This window comes from Olea europaea, unplaced genomic scaffold (genome assembly GCF_002742605.1).
Source record: "Olea europaea var. sylvestris unplaced genomic scaffold, O_europaea_v1 scaffold1062, whole genome shotgun sequence".
Lineage (NCBI taxonomy): Eukaryota > Viridiplantae > Streptophyta > Magnoliopsida > Lamiales > Oleaceae > Olea > Olea europaea.
The window spans coordinates 219,047-243,073 of NW_019227969.1; the positions used below are offsets into that span (position 1 = coordinate 219,047).

Here is a 24,027-nt window from a genome sequence, read left to right on the forward strand (position 1 = left end):
CAAACAACATGTCAAAAATTAGTGTTCAAATAGCAAAGTTCAATCGGTATGAACCTTGCAACATGTACACTTTAGTTCACACTTTACTTCGTGACATTACCTTATTGGACAGTTTAAATTTCAAACATTTTCCCATCCAATTGGCACTTGACAACAATACAAGTGTCAAACAACGTGAGAAAAATTAGTATACAAATAGCAAAGTTCAATTGGAAAGAACCTTACTCCATGTACACTATGGCATACACTTTAGTTGACAATTTACCTCGTGACATTGCCCTGTTGGACAGTTTAAATTTAAAACAATTTTCCCATCCAATTGACACTTGACTACAATACAAGGGTCAAACAACGTATCAAGAATCAGTGAACAAATAACAATATTTATGTCGGACAGTTTAAATTTCAAACAGTTTTCCCATCCAATTGACACTTGACAACAATGCAAAGTGTCAAACAACGTGCCAAAAATCAGTGTACAAATAGGAAAGTTCAATCGCTAAGAACCTTGCGACATGTACACTATGGTGTATACTTTAGTTTATACTTTGCCACATTACATTACCTGGTTGGCAAGTTTAAATTTCAAACAATTTTCACATCGAGTTGACACTTGACTACAATGCAAGGGTCAAACAATGTGTCAAAAATCAATGTACAAATAGCAAAGTTCAATCGGTAAGAACCTTGCGACATGTACACTATGGTGTACACACTTTAGTTAACATTTTCCCACGTGACATTACCCTATTGGGCAATTTAAATTTCAAACAGTTTTTCGATCCAATTGACACTTGACAACAACGATAGTGTCAAACAACATGTCAAAAATCAGTGTTTCAAATAGAAAAGTTCAATCGGTATGAACCTTGCTACATGTACACTTTAGTTTACACTTTACCTCGTGACATTACCCTGTTGGACAGTTTAAATTTCAAATAGTTTTCCCATCCAATTGACGCTTGACAACAATGCAAGTGTCAAACAACGTGTAAAAAATCAGTATACAAATAGCAAAGTTCAATCGGTAAGAAGCTTGCTACATGTACACTTTAGTTTACACTTTGCCTCGTGACATTACCCTGTTGGATAGTTTAAATTTTAAACAGTTTTCCCATCCAATTGACACTTGACTACAATGCAAGATTCAAATGACGTGTCAAGATTCAGTGAACAAATAGCAAAGTTTATGTTGGATAGTTTAAATTTCAAACATTTTTTCCATCTAATTGACACTTTCCAGCAATGCAAGTGTTAAACAACGTGTTAAAAATTAGTGTACAAATAGGATAGTTCAATCGGTAAGACCATTGTGACATGTACACTATGGTGTACACTTTAGTTTACACTTTGCCACGTGACATTATTTTGTTGCAAAGTTTAAATTTAAAAGTATTTTTCCATCTAGTTGACACTTAACTACAATGCAAGTGTCAAACAACATGCCAAAAATCAGTGTACAAATAGCAGAGTTCAATCGGTAAGAACTTTGCGACATGTACACTATGGTATACACACTTTAATTTACATTTTGCCACGTGATATTACCCTACTGGGCAATTTAAATTTCAAACAGTTTTCCCATCCAATTGACACTTGACAATAATGCAAGCGTCATACAACGCATAAAAAATCAGTGTACAAAAAGCGAAATTCAATTAGTAAGAACCTTGCTACATGTACACTATGGTGTACATTTTAGTTTACACTTTGCCACGTGACATTACCCTGTTGGATAGTTTAAATATCAAACTATTTTCCCATCAAATTGAAACATGACAACAATGCAAGTGTCAAACAACGTGTCAAAAATTAGTGTACAAATGGCAAATTTCAATTGGTAAGAACCTTGCTACATGTACGCTATGGTGTACACTTTAGTTTACACTTTGCCACGTGACATTACCCTGTTGGACAGTTTTAATATCAAACTATTTTCCCATCAAATTGAAACATGATAACAATTCAAGTGTCAAACAACTTGTCAAAAATCAGTGTACAAATGGCAAAGTTCAATTGGTAAGAACCTTGCGACATGTACACTATGGTGTACACTTTAGTTTACACTTTGCTACGTGTCATTACCATGTCTGACAGTTTAAATTTCAAACAATTTTCCCATCCAATTGACACTTAACAACAAAGCAAGTGTCAAACAACTTGTCAAAAATCAGTGTACATATAGCGAAGTTCAGTCGGTAAGAACCTTGCTATATGTACGCTATGTTGTACACAATTTAGTTTACGCTTTGCCACGCTGCATTACCTTGCTGGACAGTATAAATTTCAAACAGTTTTCCCATCCGATTGACATTTTACAACAATGCAAGTGTTAAAAAATATGTCAAAAATTAGTGTACAAAGAGCAAAGTTCAATCAATATGAGCCTTGCTACATGTACACTTTAGTTTACACTTTACCATGTGACATTACCCTGTTGGACAGTTTAAATTTTAAATAGTTTTCCTATCCAATTGACACTTGACAACAATGCAAGTGTCAAATAATGGGTAAAAAATCAATGTACAAATCGCATAGTTCAATCGGTAAGAACCTTGCTACATGTACAATATAGCGTACACTTTAGGTTACACTTTGCGTTGGGACATTACCCTGTAGGACAGTTTAAATTTCAAACAGTTTTTCCATCCAATTGACACTTGACTACAATACAAGGGTCAAACAACGTGTTAAGAATTAGTGAACAAATAGCAAAGTTTATGTTGGACAGTTTAAATTTCAAACAGTTTTTCCATCCAATTGACACTTGACAATAATGCAAGTGTCAAACAACGTGTCAAAAATCAGTGTACAAATAGGAAAGTTCAATCGGTAAGAACCTTGTGACATGTACACTATGGTGTATACTTTAGTTTATACTTTGCCACATTACATTACTTGGCTGGCAAGTTTAAATTTCAAACAATTTTCCCATCCAGTTGACACTTGACTACAATGCAAGTGTTAAACAATGTGTCAAAAATCAGTGTACAAATAGCAAAGTTCAACCGTTAAGAATCTTGCGACATGTACACTATGGTGTACATACTTTAGTTTACATTTTGCCACGTAACATTACCCTATTGGGCAATTTAAATTTCAAACAGTTTTCCATCTAATTGACACTTGACAACAGTACAAGTGTCAAACAATATGTCAAAAATCAGTTTTCAAATAGCAAAGTTAAATCGGTATGAACCTTGCTACATGTACACTTTAGTTGACACTTTACCTCGTGACATTACCTCGTTGGATAGTTTAAATTTCAAATACTTTTCCCATCCAATTGACGCCTGACAACAATGCAAGTGTCAAACAATGTGTAAAAAATTAGTGTAAAAATAGCAAAGTTCAATCGGTAAGAACCTTGCTACATGTACACTATAGCATATACTTTAGTTTACATTTTGCCCCGTCACATTACCCTGTTGGACAGTTTAAATTTCAAATAATTTTCTCATCCAATTGACACTTGACTACAATGCACGAGTCAAATGACGTGTCAAGAATCAGCGAACAAATAGCAAAGTTTATGTTGGATAGTTTAAATTTCAAACAGTTTCCCATCCAATTGACACTTGACAACAATGCAAGTGTCAAACAACATGTAAAAAATCAGTATACAAATAGCAAAGTTCAATTGGTAAGAACCTTGCTACATGTACACTATGGCGTACACTTTAGTTTACACTTTGCCTCGTGACATTACCCTGTTGGATAGTTTAAATTTCAAACAGTTTTCCCATTCAATTGACACTTGACTGCCATGTAAGAGTCAAACGACATGTCAAGAATCAGCGAACAAATAACAAAGTTTATGTTGGACAGTTTAAATCTCAAATAGTTTTCCCATCTAATTGACACTTTCCAACAATGCAAGTGTCAAACAACGTGTCGAAAATCAGTTTACAAATAGGAAAGTTCAATCGGTAAGACCCTTGCAACATGTACACTATGGTGTACACTTTAGTTTACACTTTACCACGTGACATTATTCTATTACAAAGTTTAAATTTCAAACAAGTTTCTCATCCAGTTGACACTTAACTACAATGCAAGTGTCAAACAACGTATCAGAAATCAGTGTACAAATAGCAAATTTCAATCGGTAAGAACCTTGCGATATGTACACTATGGTGTACATACTTTAGTTTACATTTTGCCACGTGACATTACCCTACTGGGCAATTTGAATTACAAACAGTTTTCCCATCCAATTGACACTTGACCACAATGCAAGTATCAAACAACGTGTAAAAAATCAATGTACAAAACGTAAAATTCAATCAATAAGAACCTTGCTACATGTACGCCACGCGACATTACCTTGTTGGACAGCATAAATTTGAAACAGTTTTCCCATCTGATTGACATTTTACAACAATGCAAGTGTTAAAAAACATGTCCGAAATCAGTGTATAAAGAGCAAAGTTTAATCGATATGAGCCTTGTTACATGTACACTTTAGTTTACACTTTACCATGTGACATTACCCTGTTGGACAGTTTAAATTTCAAATAGTTTTCCCATCCAATTGACACTTGACAACAATGCAAGTGTCAAATAATGGGTAAAAAATCAATGTACAAATCGCATAGTTCAATCGGTAAGAACCTTGCTACATGTACACTATGGCGTACACTTTAGTTTACACTTTGCGTTGGGACATTACCCTGTAGGACAATTTAAATTTCAAACAGTTTTTCCATCCAATTGACACTTGACTACAATACAAGGGTCAAACAACGTGTCAAGAATTAGTGAACAAATAGCAAAGTTTATGTTGGACAGTTTAAATTTCAAACGGTTTTCCCATCCAATTGACACTTGACAACAATGCAAGTGTCAAACAAGTGTCAAAAATCAGTGTACAAATAGGAAAGTTCAATCGGTAAGAACCTTGCGACTTGTACACTATGGCGTACACTTTAGTTTACACTTTGCCACGTGAAGTTACCCTATTGCAAAATTTAAATTTCAAACAATTTTCCAATCCAATTGACCCTTGACTACAATGTAAGTTTCAAACAATGTGTCAAAAGTCAATGTGCAAATAGCAAAGTTCAATTGGTAAGAACCTTGCTACATGTACACTATGGTGTACACACTTTAGTTTACACTTTGCCACACAATATTACCCTGCTGGACAATTTAAATTTCTAACAGTTTTCCCATCCAATTGACACTTGATAACAATACAAGTGTCAAACAACATGTAAAAAATTGGTGTACAAAAAGCAAAGTTCGATCGGTAAGAACCTCGCTACATCTACACTATGGTGTATGCTTTAGTTTACACTTTACCACGTGACATTACCCTGTTGGAAAGTTTAAATTTCAAACAGCTTTCCCATCAAATTGACACATGACAACAATGCAAGTGTCAAACAACGTGTCAAAAATCAGTGTACAAATAGCAAAGTTCAATCTGTAAGAACCTTGCGACATGTACACTATGGTGTACACTTTAGTTTACACTTTGCCATGCATCATTACCCTGTTGGACAGTTTAAATTTCGAACAATTTTCCCCTCAAATTGACACTTGACAACTATGCAAGTATCAAACAGCGTGTCAAAAATCAGTGTATAAATAGAAAAGTTCAATCGGTAAGAACCTTGCGACATGTACACTATGGTGTACACACTTCAGTTTACACTTTGCCACGTGACATTACCCTGTTAGATAGTTTAAATTTCAAACAGTTTTCCAATCCAATTGACGCTTGACAACAACACAAGTGTCAAACAACGTGCAAAAAATTAGTGTACAAAAAGCAAAGTTCAATGGGTAAGAACCTTGCTACATGTACACTATAGTGTACACTCTTGATTTTACACTTTGCCACGCGACATTACTACGTTGGACCATATAAATTTCAAATAGCTTTCCCATCCAATTGACACTTGACTACAATACAAGGGTCAAACAACGTGTCATGAATCAGCGAACAAATAGCAAAGTTTATGTTGAACAGTTTAAATTTGAAATAGTTTTCCCATCCAATTGACCCTTGACAACAATATAAGTGTTAAACAACATGTCAAAAATCAGTGTACAAATAGGAAAGTTCCATCAGTAAGAACCTTGTGACATGTACACTATGGTGTACACTTTAGTTTACACTTTGCCACGTGACATTACCCGGTTGCAAAGTTTAAATTTCAAACAATTTTCCCATCCAATTGACACTTGACAACAATGCAAGTGTCAAACAGCGTTTCAAAAATCTATGTACAAATAACAAATTTTAATTAGTAAGAACCTTGCGGCATGTACACTATGGTGTACACACTATAGTTTACACTTTGCCACGTGACATTACCCTGTTGGACAGTTTAAATTTTAAACAATGTTCCCATCCAATTGACACTTGACAACAATACAAGTGTCAAACAATGTGTAAAAAATCAGTGTACAAAAAGCAAAGTTCAATCGGTAAAAACCTTGCTACAAGTACATATGGTATACACTTTAGTTTACACTTTGCTACATGACATCACCCTGTTAAACAGTTTAAATTTCAAACAATTTTCCCATCAAATTGACACAGGACAACACTGCAAGTGTCAAACAACGTGTCAAAAATCAATTTAAAAATGGCAAAATTCAACCGGTAAGAACCTTGCGACATATACACTACGGTGCACACTTTAGTTTACACTTTGCCGCGTGTCGTTGCCCTATTGAACAGTTTAAATTTCAAACAGTTTTTCTATCCAATTGAAACTTGACAACAATGCAAGTGTCAAACAACTTGTCAAAAATCAGCGTACAAAGAGCGAAGTTCAATCGGTAGGAATCTTGCTACATGTACACTATGGTGTACGCACTTTAGTTTACACTTTACCACGTGACATTACCCTATTGGACAGTATAAATTTCAAATATTTTTTCCATCCAATTGACCCTTGACAACAATGCAAGTGTCAAACAACTTGTCAAAAATCAGTGTAAAAATAGCGAAGTTCAATCGGTAAGAACCTTGCTACATGTACACTATGGTGTACACACTTTAGTTTACACTTTGCCACGTGACATTACCCTATTGGACAGTTTGAATTTCAAACAGTTTTCCCATCCAATTGATGCTTGACAACAATACAAGTGTCAAACAACGTGTAAAAAATCAATGTACAAAAATCAAAGTTCAATCGGTAAGAACCTCGCTACATGTACACTATGGTGTACATACTTTAGTTTACACTTTGCCACGCGACATTACTACATTGGACAATATAAATTTCAAATAGCTTTCCCGTCCAATTGACACTTGACTACAATGCAAGGGTCAAACAACATGTCAAGAATCAATGAACAAATAGCAAAGTTTATGTTGTACAGTTTAAATTTCAAATAGTTTTCCTATCTAATTGACCATTGACAACAATTCAAGTCTCAAACAACATGTCAAAAATCAGTATACATATAGGAAAGTTCCATCGATAAGAACCTTGCGACATGTAAACTATGGTGTACACTTTAATTTACACTTTACCACGTGACATTACGCTGTTGCAAAGTTTAAATTTCAAACAATTTTTCCATCCAATTGACACTTGACTACATTGCAAGTGTCAAATAGCGTGTCAAAAATTAGTGTACTGATAGCAAAGTTTAATCGGTAAGAACCTTGCGACATGTACACTATGGTGTACAGACTTTAGTTTACACTTTGCCATGTGACATTATCTTGTTGGACAGTTTAAATTTCAAATAGTTTTCCCATTCAATTGACACTTGACAACAATGTAAGTGTAAGACAACGTGTAAAAAATCAGTGTACAAAATGCAAAGTTCAATCGGTAAGAACCTCGCTACATGTACACTATTGTGTACACTTTAGTTTACACTTTGCCACATGACATTGCCCTATTAGACAGTTTAAATTTTAAACAATTTTCCCATCTAATTGACACTTGACAACAATGGAAGTGTCAAACAACATGTCAAAAATCGGCGGACCAATAGCAAAGTTCAATCGGTAAGGACCTTGCAACATGTACACTATGGTATATATTTTAGTTTACACTTTGGCACGAGACATTACCCCGTAGGACAGTTTAAATTTTAAACAATTTTCGCAACAAATTGACACTTGACAACAATGCAAGTGTCAAACAACGTGTCAAAAATCAGTGTTCAAATAGCAAAGTTCAATCGGTATGAACCTTACGTAGTTTACACTTTACCTCGTGCCATTACCTTGTTGGACAGTTTAAATTTCAAACAATTTTCACATCAAATTAACACTTGACAATAGTGCAAGTCTCGAGCAACATGTAAAAATCAGCATCCAAATAGTAAATTTCAATCGATAAGAACCTTGCTACATGTATACTATGGCGTACACTTTAGTTTACACTTTGCCTCATGACATTACCCTGTTGGACATTTTAAATTTCAAACAGTTTTCCCATCCAAATGACACTTGAATACAATGCAAGAGTCAAACAACGTGTCAAGAATCAGTGAACAAATAGCAAAGTTTATGTTGGACAGTTTAAATGTCAAACAATTTTCCCATCCAAATGACACTTGACAACAATGCAAGTGTCAAACAACGTGTCAAAAATCAGTGTAGAAATAGGAAAGTTCAATCGGTAAGAACCTTGCGACATGTACACTATGGTGTACACTTTAGTTTACACTTTACCATGTGACATTACCCTGTTGCAAAGTTTAAATTTCAAACAATTTTGTTTAGCAAGTGTACGACCCGTAACAAGTAATAGTGGACCTAAGAGTCTGGTTATCGATCCCACAAGGACGATTTTCTAGCACTTAATTCAATCTTTCTTTAACTACTATTTGACGAATACAAATCAAAGGTTATAAAATCTGGGTTTTAATCTAAATTCTAGAAAATAAATGAATGTTCACACGATTGGTTGGAGAATCAAATAATGAATGGTTGTTAGGGTAGAATAACTTCACCAATTGATCACCTTTACATCTCAAATTAAAACTCAATTCTACTGTAGTGCTCGGTTAAATTCTCCTATTGTATACAATTTACCCCTCTCGAGTTCTCATTGAGCCTATTCAACTAATTAAATTTCATATCTCTATGCAAATTCAACTTATTTAAACGAGTTCTATGTCTTAGGAATTCAATTATGACTGCAATAAATGGTATAGGTATCTCTACTCGTTATACCAATGTAATGGATTTTACTACATGGTCTAAATCCTAAACTCATATCTTTATTTGTAAAGAATTCACAAAAATCATCAAATTATTGATCAGATAATTTAATGCAATCAACTCATAGCAAAGTCAACACAAGGAAGAATTAAAAACTGAAAGTCTTAATAAGAAAATGTAAAAGATCCCAATTAGTTACATTATTCCCCCTAACAATGAATTTAGCTACTCATTATACAAGAGGAAAAGTAGGAATTTGTCTTAGAATATATCACCGAGTTTGAAATAAAGATGTAGAAGAAAAAGTAGAATTCTTGCACCAAGATCTCCTTCCTCTTCCAACGAATGCTTCGAATCTTCAATTGCTTGATGTTAATCTTCTTGAATTTCTCTTTTGAATCTCCCTTCTTGTTGTCTTCTCTCCAATATGTCAAGAACCCTTCAAAAGTATGAGGAAGATGTATTTATAGGTGCCCCCTCCATTTTATGTAGAAGTAGGGTTTTTATGGATTTAAAACCAAAAAAATGCGCCCTAAATCGTCAATCGCAACGCCTAGGTGCTACTAGACAGCACCTAGGCGCTATGTCTTCAGTGCCTAGGCACTAATGGTAGCGCCTGGGCGTTGTAGTTTCAGCGCCTAGGCGCAATGGTAGTGCCTAGGTGCTATGGTTGCAGCACCTAGGCACTGCCTCTTGGGTCCAAATTTCATCTTTTTTTAGTTTCGTGGTGCCTAGGCGCTATGAATGTAGCGCTTAAGCGCCGTCTTTCTGCTCCAATTATGTGTTTTTGGCCTCTTCGTCCACTTTAATACTCTTTTCACATCGCTTTTCCTAATCTTCAAAACAACACTAAAAAATACATCAAAAACGTTCTATACTCACAAGATCTAGCAAAAATCAAGCTAAAATTGTGCAAAAATCATGAGTGTAACAAACTCATCAAATACCCCCAAACTTAACCATTTGCTAGTCCTCGAGCAAACACTAAAACCCATAAAAATAATTAATGGACATACAAGCACAACTAAGACAAACAAAATCACTCAAAATAAATTTCGCTAGATAGCTTGCCTTCATGTCTGAGAATTAAAAACATAACTTCGATTCCATGAACCACTTCAAAGCTATAATGCAAAAGTTAAATTCTCGCCTAGTCAATGCACAACGGGTGTGTGTGTGGAGAGTCAAGTGCAACGCTGTACAATAATAAGTTAACCCAATTCCCGACCTTAGAAGTCAAATTTTTCCTTACTTTGCTCGTGGGATTTACACATCCCCAAACTTATTTTCTTTTCTCTTTCCAAGGTGTAACCTAAGGTTAAATTTTCAATACTAATTTCTTACATCACTCAAGTTTGGTTAGATTTTACTGATTGTAGTTCCAAATGTCAACAAATGAGGATTCTCCTTATTTTTGACTGTTTCAACCTCTAGGAATCAACCAAGTTACTAACCCCTTATCAAAGGTTTAATCCTCTAAAACAAGTGTTCGGGGCTTAATCAAGGCATTTGATATATTTTTTTTCTATTTTTTTAAATTTTTTTAATATATATCTTTATTCTTTAATCACTTTTTGTGCGGACGTCTCTCCATTTAGCTTTCTAAATGACCCCTATAGCGAGTTTTAGACAGATGATTCCCAAATCAAATGACTTTAGGGCACCAGGTTTTAAACCCTTACAGGCTTAATCACTCGAGTCATAAAGGCTACGAAGAGATGATTCACAATGAGATTATTAAAGTTGTCCTCATTGGGATCTTTTTTTTTATGCGGTGATTAGTGCAATGCCCCTTATTAAACACCTATCCTCGAAAATCGACCTCTAACTTAAGGTTTTCACCCAATTTTCATCCTATTGGTCTTAGACAATTCACACAAAAATTAACACACACGAAATCCACATTTATCTCCAGACTTCCCTAAAACAGTGCAATCATCCAAACGCCCTAAGTTTGGTTTAAGGGTATTGTGATGTTTTAATGGTTGTTTGGATTTAGCATCTAAGTTCTCTATTTCAACCTATAAACGTGAATCAACCTCCTCATGCACAACGCTACAATCAACTCACGTGTAAAAAATAATTTTCATTTCACATGAATAAGCAAATATCTAGCTCAAACACATAACTCGTCCACAATTCATAAATCAACACATGTTCTCAATTACACATATCGATTCCGGCAAGGTTATGTAACACACACAAGCATGCAAAAACACGAAATGAATTTTTTTTTAAATTAAAAACTGAAACACATAAAACAAGCAAATCACATGCAAGCATTCGAGAAACTCAACAACGTAAGCAAATTTATTCACACCCCCAAACTTAACTGAAACATTGTCCTCAATGTGAAATAGAAACAAAATGGGGAAGGGACTTACCTGACGGACGATGTTAATCGTCGTCCTGGGTATTCAGAATTGGATTGGCAGCATGATCAGGTAGGAGAGGCGGTTGAGGAAATGTTCGATCGGAGTAAATCGAAGCCAATACCGCATTGAACTCATGTTGATAATGGAATTGCTCGCACAATGTATTTTGCATCAAATTCATTTTCAATTGCATGTCATTAAGCTGAGCGACAAGGTCAGAAGTGGCATCACTAGCTAGTCTCGATCGACGTGAACGGGGTAGCTGCACGCTCCGAGGAGGGGTGGAGCACTGGTGGATTCGGAGCGACGTAAGAACTTCTAAGTACGCGCTCGTGTGATAGCCGGTTTGGGGTGTCCAACCTCCTCAGTTGGGTATGTAAAAACACCACCCACTAAGCAAAGCTCATAAATCAACGATGGGTGCCCTAGACCATGTGTCGTCAATCCTCTCAAAGTGTGTAAGATGTTTTTGTGAATAACTTTGCCAACATCAATTGATAGGCGGCATTGAATGGCATAAATGAGGGTCGCCCGTTCTTTTGCTTTTGTTACTTCACTTAAATTGCTACTGGGAATAAGTTTGCTTGCTATTGGGAATAAGTTTGCTAGAAATGAATTGATGCCAAGCCTTACAACCCAAAGTCATAGTAGAAGCAGGGACGTTAATTACATCAGTCTCCGAACGTTTCCATGTAGTACCAGTTGTGGTCAAGACTTGAATAGCCTCATCAGGATCAACACCCTCGTCACGAAGTCTAGAGTACTCGTCATTTTCAATATCTTGCAAATGATAAAACCTGTTGATGGAGGTTCTATCAAACGGTATCCATTTACCCTGCACAAACACTCAAAAATCTCGATGCTCCTTCGCATTGGTGTAGAACTCCCTAACAACTGGAATCAGTGCCGGTCGTGGTTGCCGAGCAAACACTTCCCAGTTCCACTGACCTATTTGCTCTATCATATAATTTTCAAAACCACGTTCAGGGATACAGGTCTTGTGTACCACCAAGCTATTATATTGTTCAGCGGCCTCGACACTAATGAATTTGCTTCTGTCAAATGAGCTAGAAGAGGAGGCTGCGGCTTTAGATCTCTTTTAAGGTGGCATTGGACATGTGCAAGGGTAGAACAAGCAAACCATTAGCAAAAATAGTAGTAAAGGAAAATAAGGCAAGGCTTAAAATCCAGCCATAAGAGGGAACTATGGTCGAACGTGCAATAGATGTATTCTAAACCCAATTTCAATTCACGATCATCTAAATGGCAATTCCCACATAAGTCAATTAGCACAATAGCCAAAATAGCTCATTTATACCCAACTAAGTTCACCTAGGCAATCCACCAAACACTTTGAAGGCACCAAATTTCCACCAAAAATTGCCCATAATTTGGGAGTAATTCATGCCGCATTATTCGTACCACACATAAATTTCTTGACACCACAACAACGCAAGCCCTCCTCTTAACATAATTATCAAAAATAGGCACATAAAAGCAACAACTATCATGTAAGAGAGGAAAAAAAGGGAGCAAATATAATAGGCATACCTAGAATGGTGTTATGGAAACTAATTGGGATGGATGAATTCACACTTAGCAACAATGAGATGTGGAAAACAACAAGGGGGATTGGGAGGGAGGGCGAGAATATGTGTAATTGAAAGAATTGTGATGTGGGCGAGGTGATAAAATAAATTCAACCAAAAACATAACTAAATAAGGAAAGAGGGGAAGAGTGTACCTTGGAAGGGTTGAGGAGGAGATGAAAAGAGGTAAACTTAAGGGGTTTGGAGAAGAAGATGAGAGGGAAGAGGGAGGAGATGAGAGGGAAGAGGGGTTGGGAAGTCTCGTATTGTGGGGAGGGAGCGGGGGTTGAGGTAATAAGAAATAGAAAAGAAGTGGAAAAAATAAAAAAAATGTGGGGGGGGGGGGGGTTAAGGAAGCAGCATCTGGGCGCTGCGTTTCTGCCCAGAATGGGCAGTGCGCAGCGCTTCTTTTTGTAATTTTTTTTTATCTCACACTTTTCACACTCATTCATTTTCATTGTAGAACTCAAATTCTGCAATATGTAATCTTTATGGATTCTCCTACAAAAAAAAAAAACAAAAGAAAATGTTACTACGATAGCATAGATTATTAAAGGAAGAAAACAAAATCAAAGCAAAAACCAATAATCAAATAAAGGGTAGAGCTTGGGTTGCCTCCCAAGAATCGCTTCTTTTAAGTCATTAGTTGGATATAGTGCCGCAGTTATTCGGGAACAGCTAGATCATGACTCTCTTTAGAGGTGGGGAAATCTTCCACATAATGTTTGATGCGTTGACCATTTATTTTGAAATTTCCTTTAATTGGATGGTGTAATTCAACCGTCCCGTAGGGAAACACCTGAGAGACCGTAAAAGGACCGGACCATCGAGACTTCAATTTAGAAAATGTTTAAGCCTGGAATTGTATAATAGCACTTGATCCCCCACTCGAAAAATTTGTTGCCTGATGTTCTGGTCGTGCTACTGCTTCGTCCTTTCCTTATAGATGGATGCATTCTCATATGTCTCTCTTCTAAATTCCTCCAACTCATGTAGCTGTAGTACTCTTATTTCTCCAGCCTTTTTGAGGTCCATGTTTAGTTGCTTTAATGCCCGATACGCTCTATGCTCAAATTCCACTGGTAGGTGGCATGCTTTCCCAAAGACTAGTCGGTATGGGGACATTCCTATAGGTGTCTTGTAAGCTGTGCGATATGCCCATAAAGCATTGTCTAATTTTTTTGACCAATCCTTGTGAGATGCATTCACAGTGACCTCCAAAATTCTTTTCAATTATCTGTTTGATGTTTCCACCTGTCCACTTGTCTGAGGGTGATAAGGAGTGGCAATTCGATGTTGTACTCCGTACTTATGCAAAACTACCTGGAACAACCGATTGCGGAAGTGCGTTCCACTATCACTTATAATGGCCCTAGGTGATCCATATCAGTTAAATATGTGTTTCTTTATGAAGTCCACCACCACCCTTGCATCATTTGTAGGCAATACTTTAGCTTTTACCCATTTTGAAACATAGTCCACCGCAACCAGGATGTATCGATTGTTGTAAGATGATGGAAACGGACCCATAAAATCAACCCCCCAGGCATCAAATATTTCCACTTCCAAAATGTTGTTAAGTGGCATCTTGTGACGCGCTGATATGTTACCTGTTCTTTGACACTTATCGCATGACCTACAGAAACTGTGGCAGTCCTTGAACAATGTAGGCCAAAAAAAACCACATTGGAGCACCTTTGTTGCTATTTTAGTGGGGCCAAAGTGCCCTCCATAAGCCAAAGCATGTACTCGTGAAAGAATCGATTTCATTTCATCCTCAGGCACACATTTCCTAATGATTTGGTCCGTCCCTCTCCTATACACATTTGGATCATCCCAGTAATAGAATTTCGCTTCATGATTAAGCTTCTTCTTTTGCTGATAGGTGAGATCCGGATCCATATAGCCACTGGCTAAGTAATTAACAATGTCTACATACCACGAAGCTTTTTCTACCTGTAGTAACTGCTCATCTGGGAAGATCTCATTGATATTCATATCATCTGAATCCCGCTGTTGCTCTATCCTTGACAAGTGATCCACTACCTGATTTTCTGTTCCTTTTTTTATCACGAATCTCGATGTCAAATTCTTGTAGTAACAACACCCAACGAATTAGCCTTGGTTTCACGTCCTTCTTCTCAAACAAATACTTCAGAGCTGCATGGTCTATGTAAACTATCACCTTGGAGCCAATCAAATAAGAATGGAATTTGTCAAAAGCGAAAACAACTGCAAGCAATTCCTTTTCAGTTGTTGCATAGTTGATCTGAGCATCATTCAATGTTTTGCTAGCATAGTAGATAACATGAAATACTTTTTCATTACGTTGTCCAAGCACTGCCCCATTGCAAAGTCACTAGCGTCACACATGAGCTCAAAAGGCAATTCCCAATCTGGAGCCACTATCACATGTGTCGATGTCAATTTTTCTTTCAAAGTGTTGAAGGCTTTCAAACACTCATCAGAAAATTGAAAGGGTATATCTTTCTCCAGCAGGTTGCACAACGGTTTTGTAATTTTTTCCTAGTCTTGAATGAATCTTCTATAAAAACCTATATGTCCCAGAAAACTCCTGATCCCCTTTATTGAATTAGGTGGCTGCAATTTCTCAATCACCTATATTTTGGCTTTGTCCACTTCAATCCCCTGTGTAGAAATTTGATGTCCTAGTACTATTGCTTCCTTTACCATGAAATGACATTTTTCCTAACTAAGCACAAGGTTCTTCTCCTCACATCTTTGCAATACGAGAGCCAACCGCTCCAAGCAATTGTCAAAGGAATCTCCAAACATAGAAAAATATCCATAAGAACCTCAATGTACTTTTCTACCATGTCAGAAAAGATGGCCATCATGCATCATTGAAAGGTTACCGGTGTATTGCATAAACCAAAAGGCATTCTTCTAAATGCAAACGTTCCATAAGGGCATGTGAAGATTGTCTTTTCTTGGTCTTCTGGAGCAATTACTATATGATTGTATCCTGAATATCCATCCAAAAAGCAATAATGAGAATGTCTTGTCAACCTTTCCAACATCTAATCAATGAATGGCAATGGAAAATGGTCCTTTCTGGTTGCATTATTTAGCTTTCTATAATCTATGCATACTCTCTACCCTATCACTAACCGTGTTGGTATCAGCTCGTTGTTCTCGTTGTTCTCCACTCTGATTCCACCCTTTTTAGGTACAACATGTACAGGACTCACCCACGAACTATTAGATATGGGATAAATTATTCCTGCATCCAATAGTTTCAGCACTTCTTTTCGCACGACTTCTTTTAAGGTTGGATTCAATCGGTGTTGTCCTTCCACTGATGCCCTTGACCCGTCCTCCATTAGAATCTTGTGCATGCAAAGAGTTGGACTGATCCCTCTTATGTCAGCTATTGTCCATCCAATTGCCATTTTGTGTTGCCTAAGTACCTCCAACAATTTATTCTCCTCTTTCCTTGTCATGTCATTTGCAATAATTACTAGCAATATTGAAGATTCTCCCAAATATGCATAACGAAGATGGGATGGTAAGGGCTTAAGTTCAAGAGTGGGTGCCTTTTCCACTTAGGGTACCGGGGGAAAAGGATTGTCTCTTAGAGATTTATATTGACAATGCCTTTTTCCTATGGGTTGCTCGGCTAAGTTGACAACACATTCAGCTTTTCCTGCATTTGTTGCTTCCAATTCGTAAGTTCTACCTCACAAAGATTTGTATGATGCTCTCTATCAAATGTAACAGCCACAAGCTCTTTAAGAACATCAACTTGGCAGCAAGTGTCGGAAGTCAATAGGTGTTTCATTGCCTTGAACACGTTGAATATGACTTGCTAATTGTCCACTCGAAGAATCATTTTTCCATCATACACATGAATCAATGCTCTCCTAGTAGCCAAGAACGGTCTTCCCAAGATCATAGGAATATTTGAGTCCTCTTCCATGTCTAAAATAATGAAATCAACTAGAAAAATAAATTTGTCAACTTTAACCAGCACATCTTCAATAATTTCCTTTGGTCGTTTGATCAATCTGTCGGCCAGTTGCAAAGAGATTGTTGTAGGTTTTGATTCTCCTAATCTAAGAGACCTGTAAATAGAGAGAGACATCAAATTGACACTGGCACCTAAATCACATAAAGAATGTTCAAAGAAATTAGAATCAATTGTGCAAGGTATAGTGAAACTCCCTGGGTCTTTTAGTTTAAGAGGTAGCTTTCTTAATAGTATTGCACTACACTCCTCATTCAAGTATACTGTCTCATGTTCTTCTAGCTTCCTTTTGTTAGATAGAATCTCTTTCAAGAATTTTGCATAGCTGGGCATTTGGGCAATTGCGTCTGCAAAAGGAATATTGATGTGCAGTTTCTTGAAAATCTCCACAAACTTGGCAAACTGATTATCTAACTTCTTTCTTTGTAACCTTTGAGGGAAGGGAATTGGTGGCACATAAGCCTTCACAGGGCTTGGTACTCTCACTGTAGGTGTTTCTTTCCTTTCGTTTTCCTTGTCAGTTGGTTGTTCAAACTCTACTTCTTTCCCAGCCTCTTCACCTATTATTTCCTTTTCTTTTCGCTTAGGTCTCTTCACATGTATTTCTGGAAGTTACACCCCACTCCTGGTAGTAATAGCTTGCACTTGCTCTTTTGGATTGACCATTGTGTTGCCTGGCAATGTCCCTTGTGGGCGTTCTGCAAGCTGTTGAGCTATCTGCCCAATTTGCGTTTCCAACTTCTTGATTGATGCTTGCTGATTCTGAAAGTTAGTGTCAATCTGCTGAAACACCTTGTCAGTCTTCTGCATGTACTGGTTGAACATCTTCCCCAAACTTGGTTTTTTCTCCTGTTGGGCATTATTTGAACTGTTCCCTTATTGATTATCCGACCATCTGAAGTTTGGGGGTTATCTCCATCCTGGGTTGTACGTTTGACCAAATGGATTAAAATTTCGAGACCCATTCTGAATGAAATTGATATGCTCGTCGGGATAGCCTATAGATGTGTAGTTTTCTATCAGATGATTAGCCCCACAGTTCTCGCATGATGGACCAGCTGTCACTGCATGTGCTCCTTTCATTTGTGATTTCACCAATAACTCTACTTGTTTTATCAATGCTACTTTTTGGGCGTTGGTAGCTGCTACGCTGTCTAACTCATACATTCCTCCTATCTTCGGTGGCGCCACTCTTTTCGATGAGAACATGGAATGTGTAGTAATTCCATGGTTTGGGCATTTTCTCATCAACTCATTAAACCTATTCCATGCTTCGTGATAGCTTTCTCCCTCTTTCTGTTGAAAAGTTTGAATTTTCAATCTGATTTTAGCTACCCTCGCTGGTGGGAAAAATTTATTACAGATCTTCCTGATTAGTTCTTCCCATGTAATAATGCTAGCGTGAGGCTCAGTATCTAACCACTCCAATGCAGCGTCTCTCAATGTAAATGGGAATAGTCATAGTTTAATAGCATCTTCATTGACCCTCGGAGCATGAAAGTTCTGACAGTTTCTGTGAAATCTAGAGATATGTGTGTTTGGATTCTCTTGAGGTAACCCGTAGAATTGCAGGGTGTTGCTCATCAAGTTAATCCAATCTGGCCTAATCTGGAAATTATTCACCCCAAAATTTGGATACACGGTACTGGAGCGCATGGGTGCTACTATAGGTGTCAGGAACATTGATACTGGCAAATCTCCTTCATTTATTTCCCTTCGTTCATGCTGTTGTTCCGGTGGTGCCACCACTCTTGCAGCCATTTGCCCAATCGGCTGAATAGGGATATGGATTTGTTGATTGTCAACCATTTGATGTGGCTGTTTTTGTTTGTGTTCCTTGCGTCTTCATCTGAAGGTACATTCTATCTCTGAATCAAACGGTTCAAGATCGTCGCCTTGGGCACGAAGCATACAATGAACACAATTTTCTGTAAATAAAATAAAAATAAACAAATCAAATAACAATCAAAATAAAAAAATAAATTAAGAGTAAAAGAAATAGTCCCTGGCAACGGCGCCAAAAACTTGTTGTAAAATTTTGTTTCGCAAGTGTACGACCCGTAACAAGTAACAGTGGACCTAAGAGACCGGTTATCGATCCCACAAGGACTATTTTCTAGCACTTAATTCAATCTTTCTTTAACTACTATTTGACAAATACAAATCAAATGTTATAAAATCTGGGTTTTAATCTAAATTCTAGAAAATAAATGAATGTTCACACGATTGGTTGGAGAATCAAATAATGAATGGATGTTAGGGTAGAATAACTTCACCAATTGATTACCTTTACATCTCAAATTAAAACTCAATTCTAATGTAGTGCTCGGTCGAATTCTCCTATTGTATTCAATTTACCCCTCTCAAGTTTTCATTGAGCTTATTCTACTAATTAAATCTCATATCTCTATGCAAATTCAACTTAGTTAAACGAGTTCTATGTCTTAGGAATTCAATTATGAACTCAATAAATGGTATAGGTATCTCTACTCGTTATACCAATGTACTGGATTTTACTACATGGTCTAAATCCTAAACTCATATCTCTATTTGTAAAGAATTCACAAAAATCATCAAATTATTGATCAAATAATTTAATGCATTCAACTCATAGCAAAATCAACACATGGAAGAATTAAAAACTGAAAGTCTTAATAAGAAAATGTAAAAGATCCCAATTGGTTACATTATTCCCCCTAACAATGAATTTAGCTACTCATAATACAAGAAGAAAAGTAGGAATTTGTCTTAGAATACATCATCAAGTTTGAAATAAAGATGTAGAAGAAAAAGTAGAATTCTTGCACCAAGATCTCCTTCCTCTTCCAATGAATGCTTCTAATCTTCAATTGTTTGGTGTTAATCTTCTTGAATTTCTCTTTTGAATCTCCCTTCTTGTTGTCTTCTCTCCAATATGTCAAGAACCCTTCAAAAGCATGAGGAAGATGTATTTATAGATGCCCCCTCTGTTTTATGTAGAAGTAGGGTTTTTATGGATTTAAAAATGGCCAAAAAAATGCGCCCTAAATCATCAATCGCAGTGCCTAGGCACTACTAGATAGTGCCTAAACGCTGGCTATAGCGCCTGGGCGCTGTAGTTTCGGCGCCTAGGCGCTATGGTTGCGGTGCCTAGGCACAACCTCTCGGGTCCAAATTTCATCTTTTTTTCAGTTTTGTGGCGCCTAGGCACTATGAATGCAGTGCCTAAGCGCCGTCTTTCTACCTCAATTTTGTGTTTTTGGCCTCTTCGTCCACTTTAATACTCTTTTCACATCGCTTTTCCTAATCTTCAAAACAACACTAACAAACACATCAAAAACGTTCTATACTCACAAGATCTAGCAAAAATCAAGCTAAAATTGTGCAAAAATCATGAATGTAACAAACTCATCAGATAGTATAAATTTCAAACAGTTTTTCCAACCGATTGAGACTTGACAACAATACAAGTGTTAAGAAAAATGTCAAAAATCAGTGTACAAATAGCAAAGTTTAATCGATATGAGCCTTGCTACATGTACACTTTACCATGTGACATTACCCTGTTGGATAGTTTAAATTTCAAATAGTTTTCCCATCCAATTGACACTTGACAACAATGCAAGTGTCAAACAATATGTAAAAAATTAGTGTACAAATAGCAAAGTTCAATCGGTGAGAACCTTGCTACATTTACACTATGGCGTACACTTTAATTTACACTTTACGTCGTGACATTACCCTGTTGGACAGTTTAAATTTCAAACAATTTTTCCATCCAATTGACACTTGACTACAATGCAAGGGTCAAACAATGTGTCAAGAATCAGTGAACAAATAGAAAAGTTTATGTTGGACAGTTTAAATTTCAAAGAGTTTTCCCATCCAATTGACACTTGACAACAATGCAAGTGTCAAACAACGTGTCAAAAATTAATGTACAAATAGGAAAGTTTAATCGGTAAGAACTTTGTGACATGTACACTATGGTGCACACTTTAATTTATACTTTGCCACGTGACATTACCCTATTCCAAAGTTTAAAATTCAAACAATTTTCCCATCCAGTTGACCCTTGACTACAATGCAAGCGTCAAACAACGTGGCAAAAATTAGTGTACAAATAGCAAAGTTCAATTGGTAACAACCTTGCTACACGTACACTATGGTGTACACACTTTAGTTTACACTTTGCCACGTGACATTACCCTGCTGGACAATTTAAATTTCAAACAATTTTCCCATATAATTGGCACTTGTAAACAATGCAAGAGTCAAACAACATGCAAAAAATCAGTGTATAAAAAGCAAAGTTCAATTGATAAGAACCTTGCTACATGTACACTATGGTGTACGCTTTGGTTTACACTTTACCATGTGACATTACCCTGTGGACAGTTTAAATTTCAAACAGTTTTCCCATCAAATTGATACATGATAATAATGCAAGTATCAAACAATGTGTCAAAAATCAGTGTACAAATGGCAAAGTTCAATCGGTACGAACCTTGCGACATGTACACTATGGTGTACACTTTAGTTTACACTTTGGCATGTGTCATTACCCTGTTGGACAGTTTAGATTTCAAACAATTTTCCTATCAAATTGACACTTGACAACAATGCAAGTGTTAAACAGCGTGTCAAAAATTAGTGTACAAATAGTAAAGTTCGATCGGTAAGAACCTTGCGAAATGTACACTATGGTGTACACATTTTAGTTTACACTTTACCACATGACATTATCCTATTGGACAGTTTAAATTTCAAACAATTTTCCCATCCAATTGATGTTTGACAACAATGCAAGTGTTAGACAATGTGAAAAGAATCAGTGTACAAAAAATAAAGTTCAATTGGTAAGAACCTTGCTACATGCACACTATCATGTACACACTTTAATTTACACTTTGCCATGCGACATTATTATGTTGGACCGTATAAATTTCAAATAACTTTCCATCCAATTGACCCTTGACTACAATGCAAGGGTTAAACAACGTGTCAAGAATCAGTGAACAAATGCAAAGTTTATATTGTACAGTTTAAATTTCAAATAGTTTTCCCATCCAATTGACCCTTGACAACAATACAAGTGTCAAACAACGTGTCAAAAATCAGTGTACATATAGGAAAGTTCCTTTAGTAAGAACCTTACGACATGTACACTATGGTGTACATTTTAGTTTACACTTTGTCACGTGACATTACCCTATTGTAAAGTTTAAATTTCAAACAATTTTCCCATCCAGTTGACACTTGACAACAATGCAAGTGTCAAATAGCATGTCAAAAATTAGTGTAAAAATAGCAAAGTTTAATCGGTAAGAACCTTGCGACATGTACACTATGGTATACACGCTTTAGTTTACACTTTACCACATGACATTACCCTATTGGAGATTTTAAATTTCAAACTATTTTTCCATTCAATTGAACATTGACAACAATGCAAGTGTAAAACAATGTGTAAAAAATCAGTGTACAAAAAGCAAAGTTCAATCGGTAAGAATCTTGCTACATGTACTGTAATGCCCCGACCCCTAGTGGTCCGGAATGCTACTTACTTTACTTAGCTTAACTGGTGGTTTAGTAACAAGTGTATACGTTTTAGCGGAAGCTTACATCTTCGGATAATAATTTAAATAACAATACTTCAAATACTTTAAACAAAAACACTGAATCATTTTTCAAAACAACAAAATGTAATTTATTTGAAGAAAACATAACTTGTTCTCGTATTTTGCGTTATTCAAAACTTTAAAGAAATAACATTGGAAAACATTTTATAAAAATAAATCCAATAACTTATTCACCGAATTTCCATGGGCTCGTTCCATCACTCTCCATCTTCTCCTCCATCCATGCCCGAGGTAGAATTCCTTGAATCTGTAGAGATGGGATTAAACCCGTAAGTTAGAAAACTCAATAGGTGTCATAGGTGCATTCGTGATCAAGCTATACATTTCAAAACATTAACTTTATAACTTTTCATACATACCGTACCCGGAGGCACCATTTGACATGAAGGGGTATGCCGTACCCAAGGGCACCATTTGACATACGAACATTTCTTCAACATAGAGGTGTATGCCGTACCGGAGTACCATTTGGCATACAGCCATTAACATAGAGGGAAATGCCATATTGGAGTACCATTTGACATACAAACATTAACATGAATCGAAACTTATAACTTAATACGATTAAACACATTGCACCTCTACCTACCTTGATTGATGCTTTTGAAACTTTGAAAACTTGGATTGAAAACTTCGATGAAACTTGGACGTTGAAAGGAATGCACTTCTTGGATGTTTGAAAACCACTGAGAATTGATGCTTGAAAACACTTCTTAAACTTCTAGGAAAAATAGTTTTCCTCCCTCTCTTTTTCTCTCTTGGAAACTCTTTCTTTAGTATGTAAAAGCTCTTGCTTTTGGGGTGAGAAAAAATGAGTGAAATGAGGTCTCTATTTATAGGTTTTTATCCCATAACTTAAAGCAAATGAAGGGTCAAATTTCATTTAAGAGAGAAAACATGGGTGCCATTTAAGTTTGAGGTTAAATGCTTCAATTTAGTGGGGTTTTTATTGCCAATGGCCAAAAACGTGGGTGGCCCTTTGAGAAAATAATTGATGAAAATAAGTATTTAAATTCTAGAGAAAAACGAGAATTTTCATTTCAGGCAGTTTTGGTCGACCGGTTGACACTGCACAACATTCAGTTTTTCTATCATAACTTCTTCTCCCGATATTCGATTGAGGTAATTCAAAGTGTGCTGGAAGTAACTCAAAGAGCTACAACTTCTATTTAGATATCATTTTCCAAATCAAATGTTTCCTATGTTGAAAATGGGTCTCAAATGAGACTAAAAATCTGAAGTATACTTTAGTCATCCAATATTCATGTGTTAGTGCCACTAAGGTGTCTAGAATTATTTGGGGTTC

At 36.5% G+C, this 24,027-nt stretch overlaps 1 protein-coding gene across 1 annotated transcript; it reads right to left on the reverse strand.

Moving 5' to 3' along the window:
• Nucleotides 1-16,752: 16,752 nt before the first annotated feature.
• LOC111373018 lies at nucleotides 16,753-17,925 on the reverse strand. Its single transcript, XM_022995470.1, has 4 exons — nucleotides 17,775-17,925; nucleotides 17,346-17,705; nucleotides 17,101-17,234; nucleotides 16,753-16,941 (listed from the first exon to the last, which is right to left on the reverse strand). The coding sequence occupies exons 1-4, from the start codon at nucleotides 17,923-17,925 to the stop codon at nucleotides 16,753-16,755; spliced, it is 834 nt and encodes a 277-aa protein (XP_022851238.1).
• Nucleotides 17,926-24,027: the final 6,102 nt, after the last annotated feature.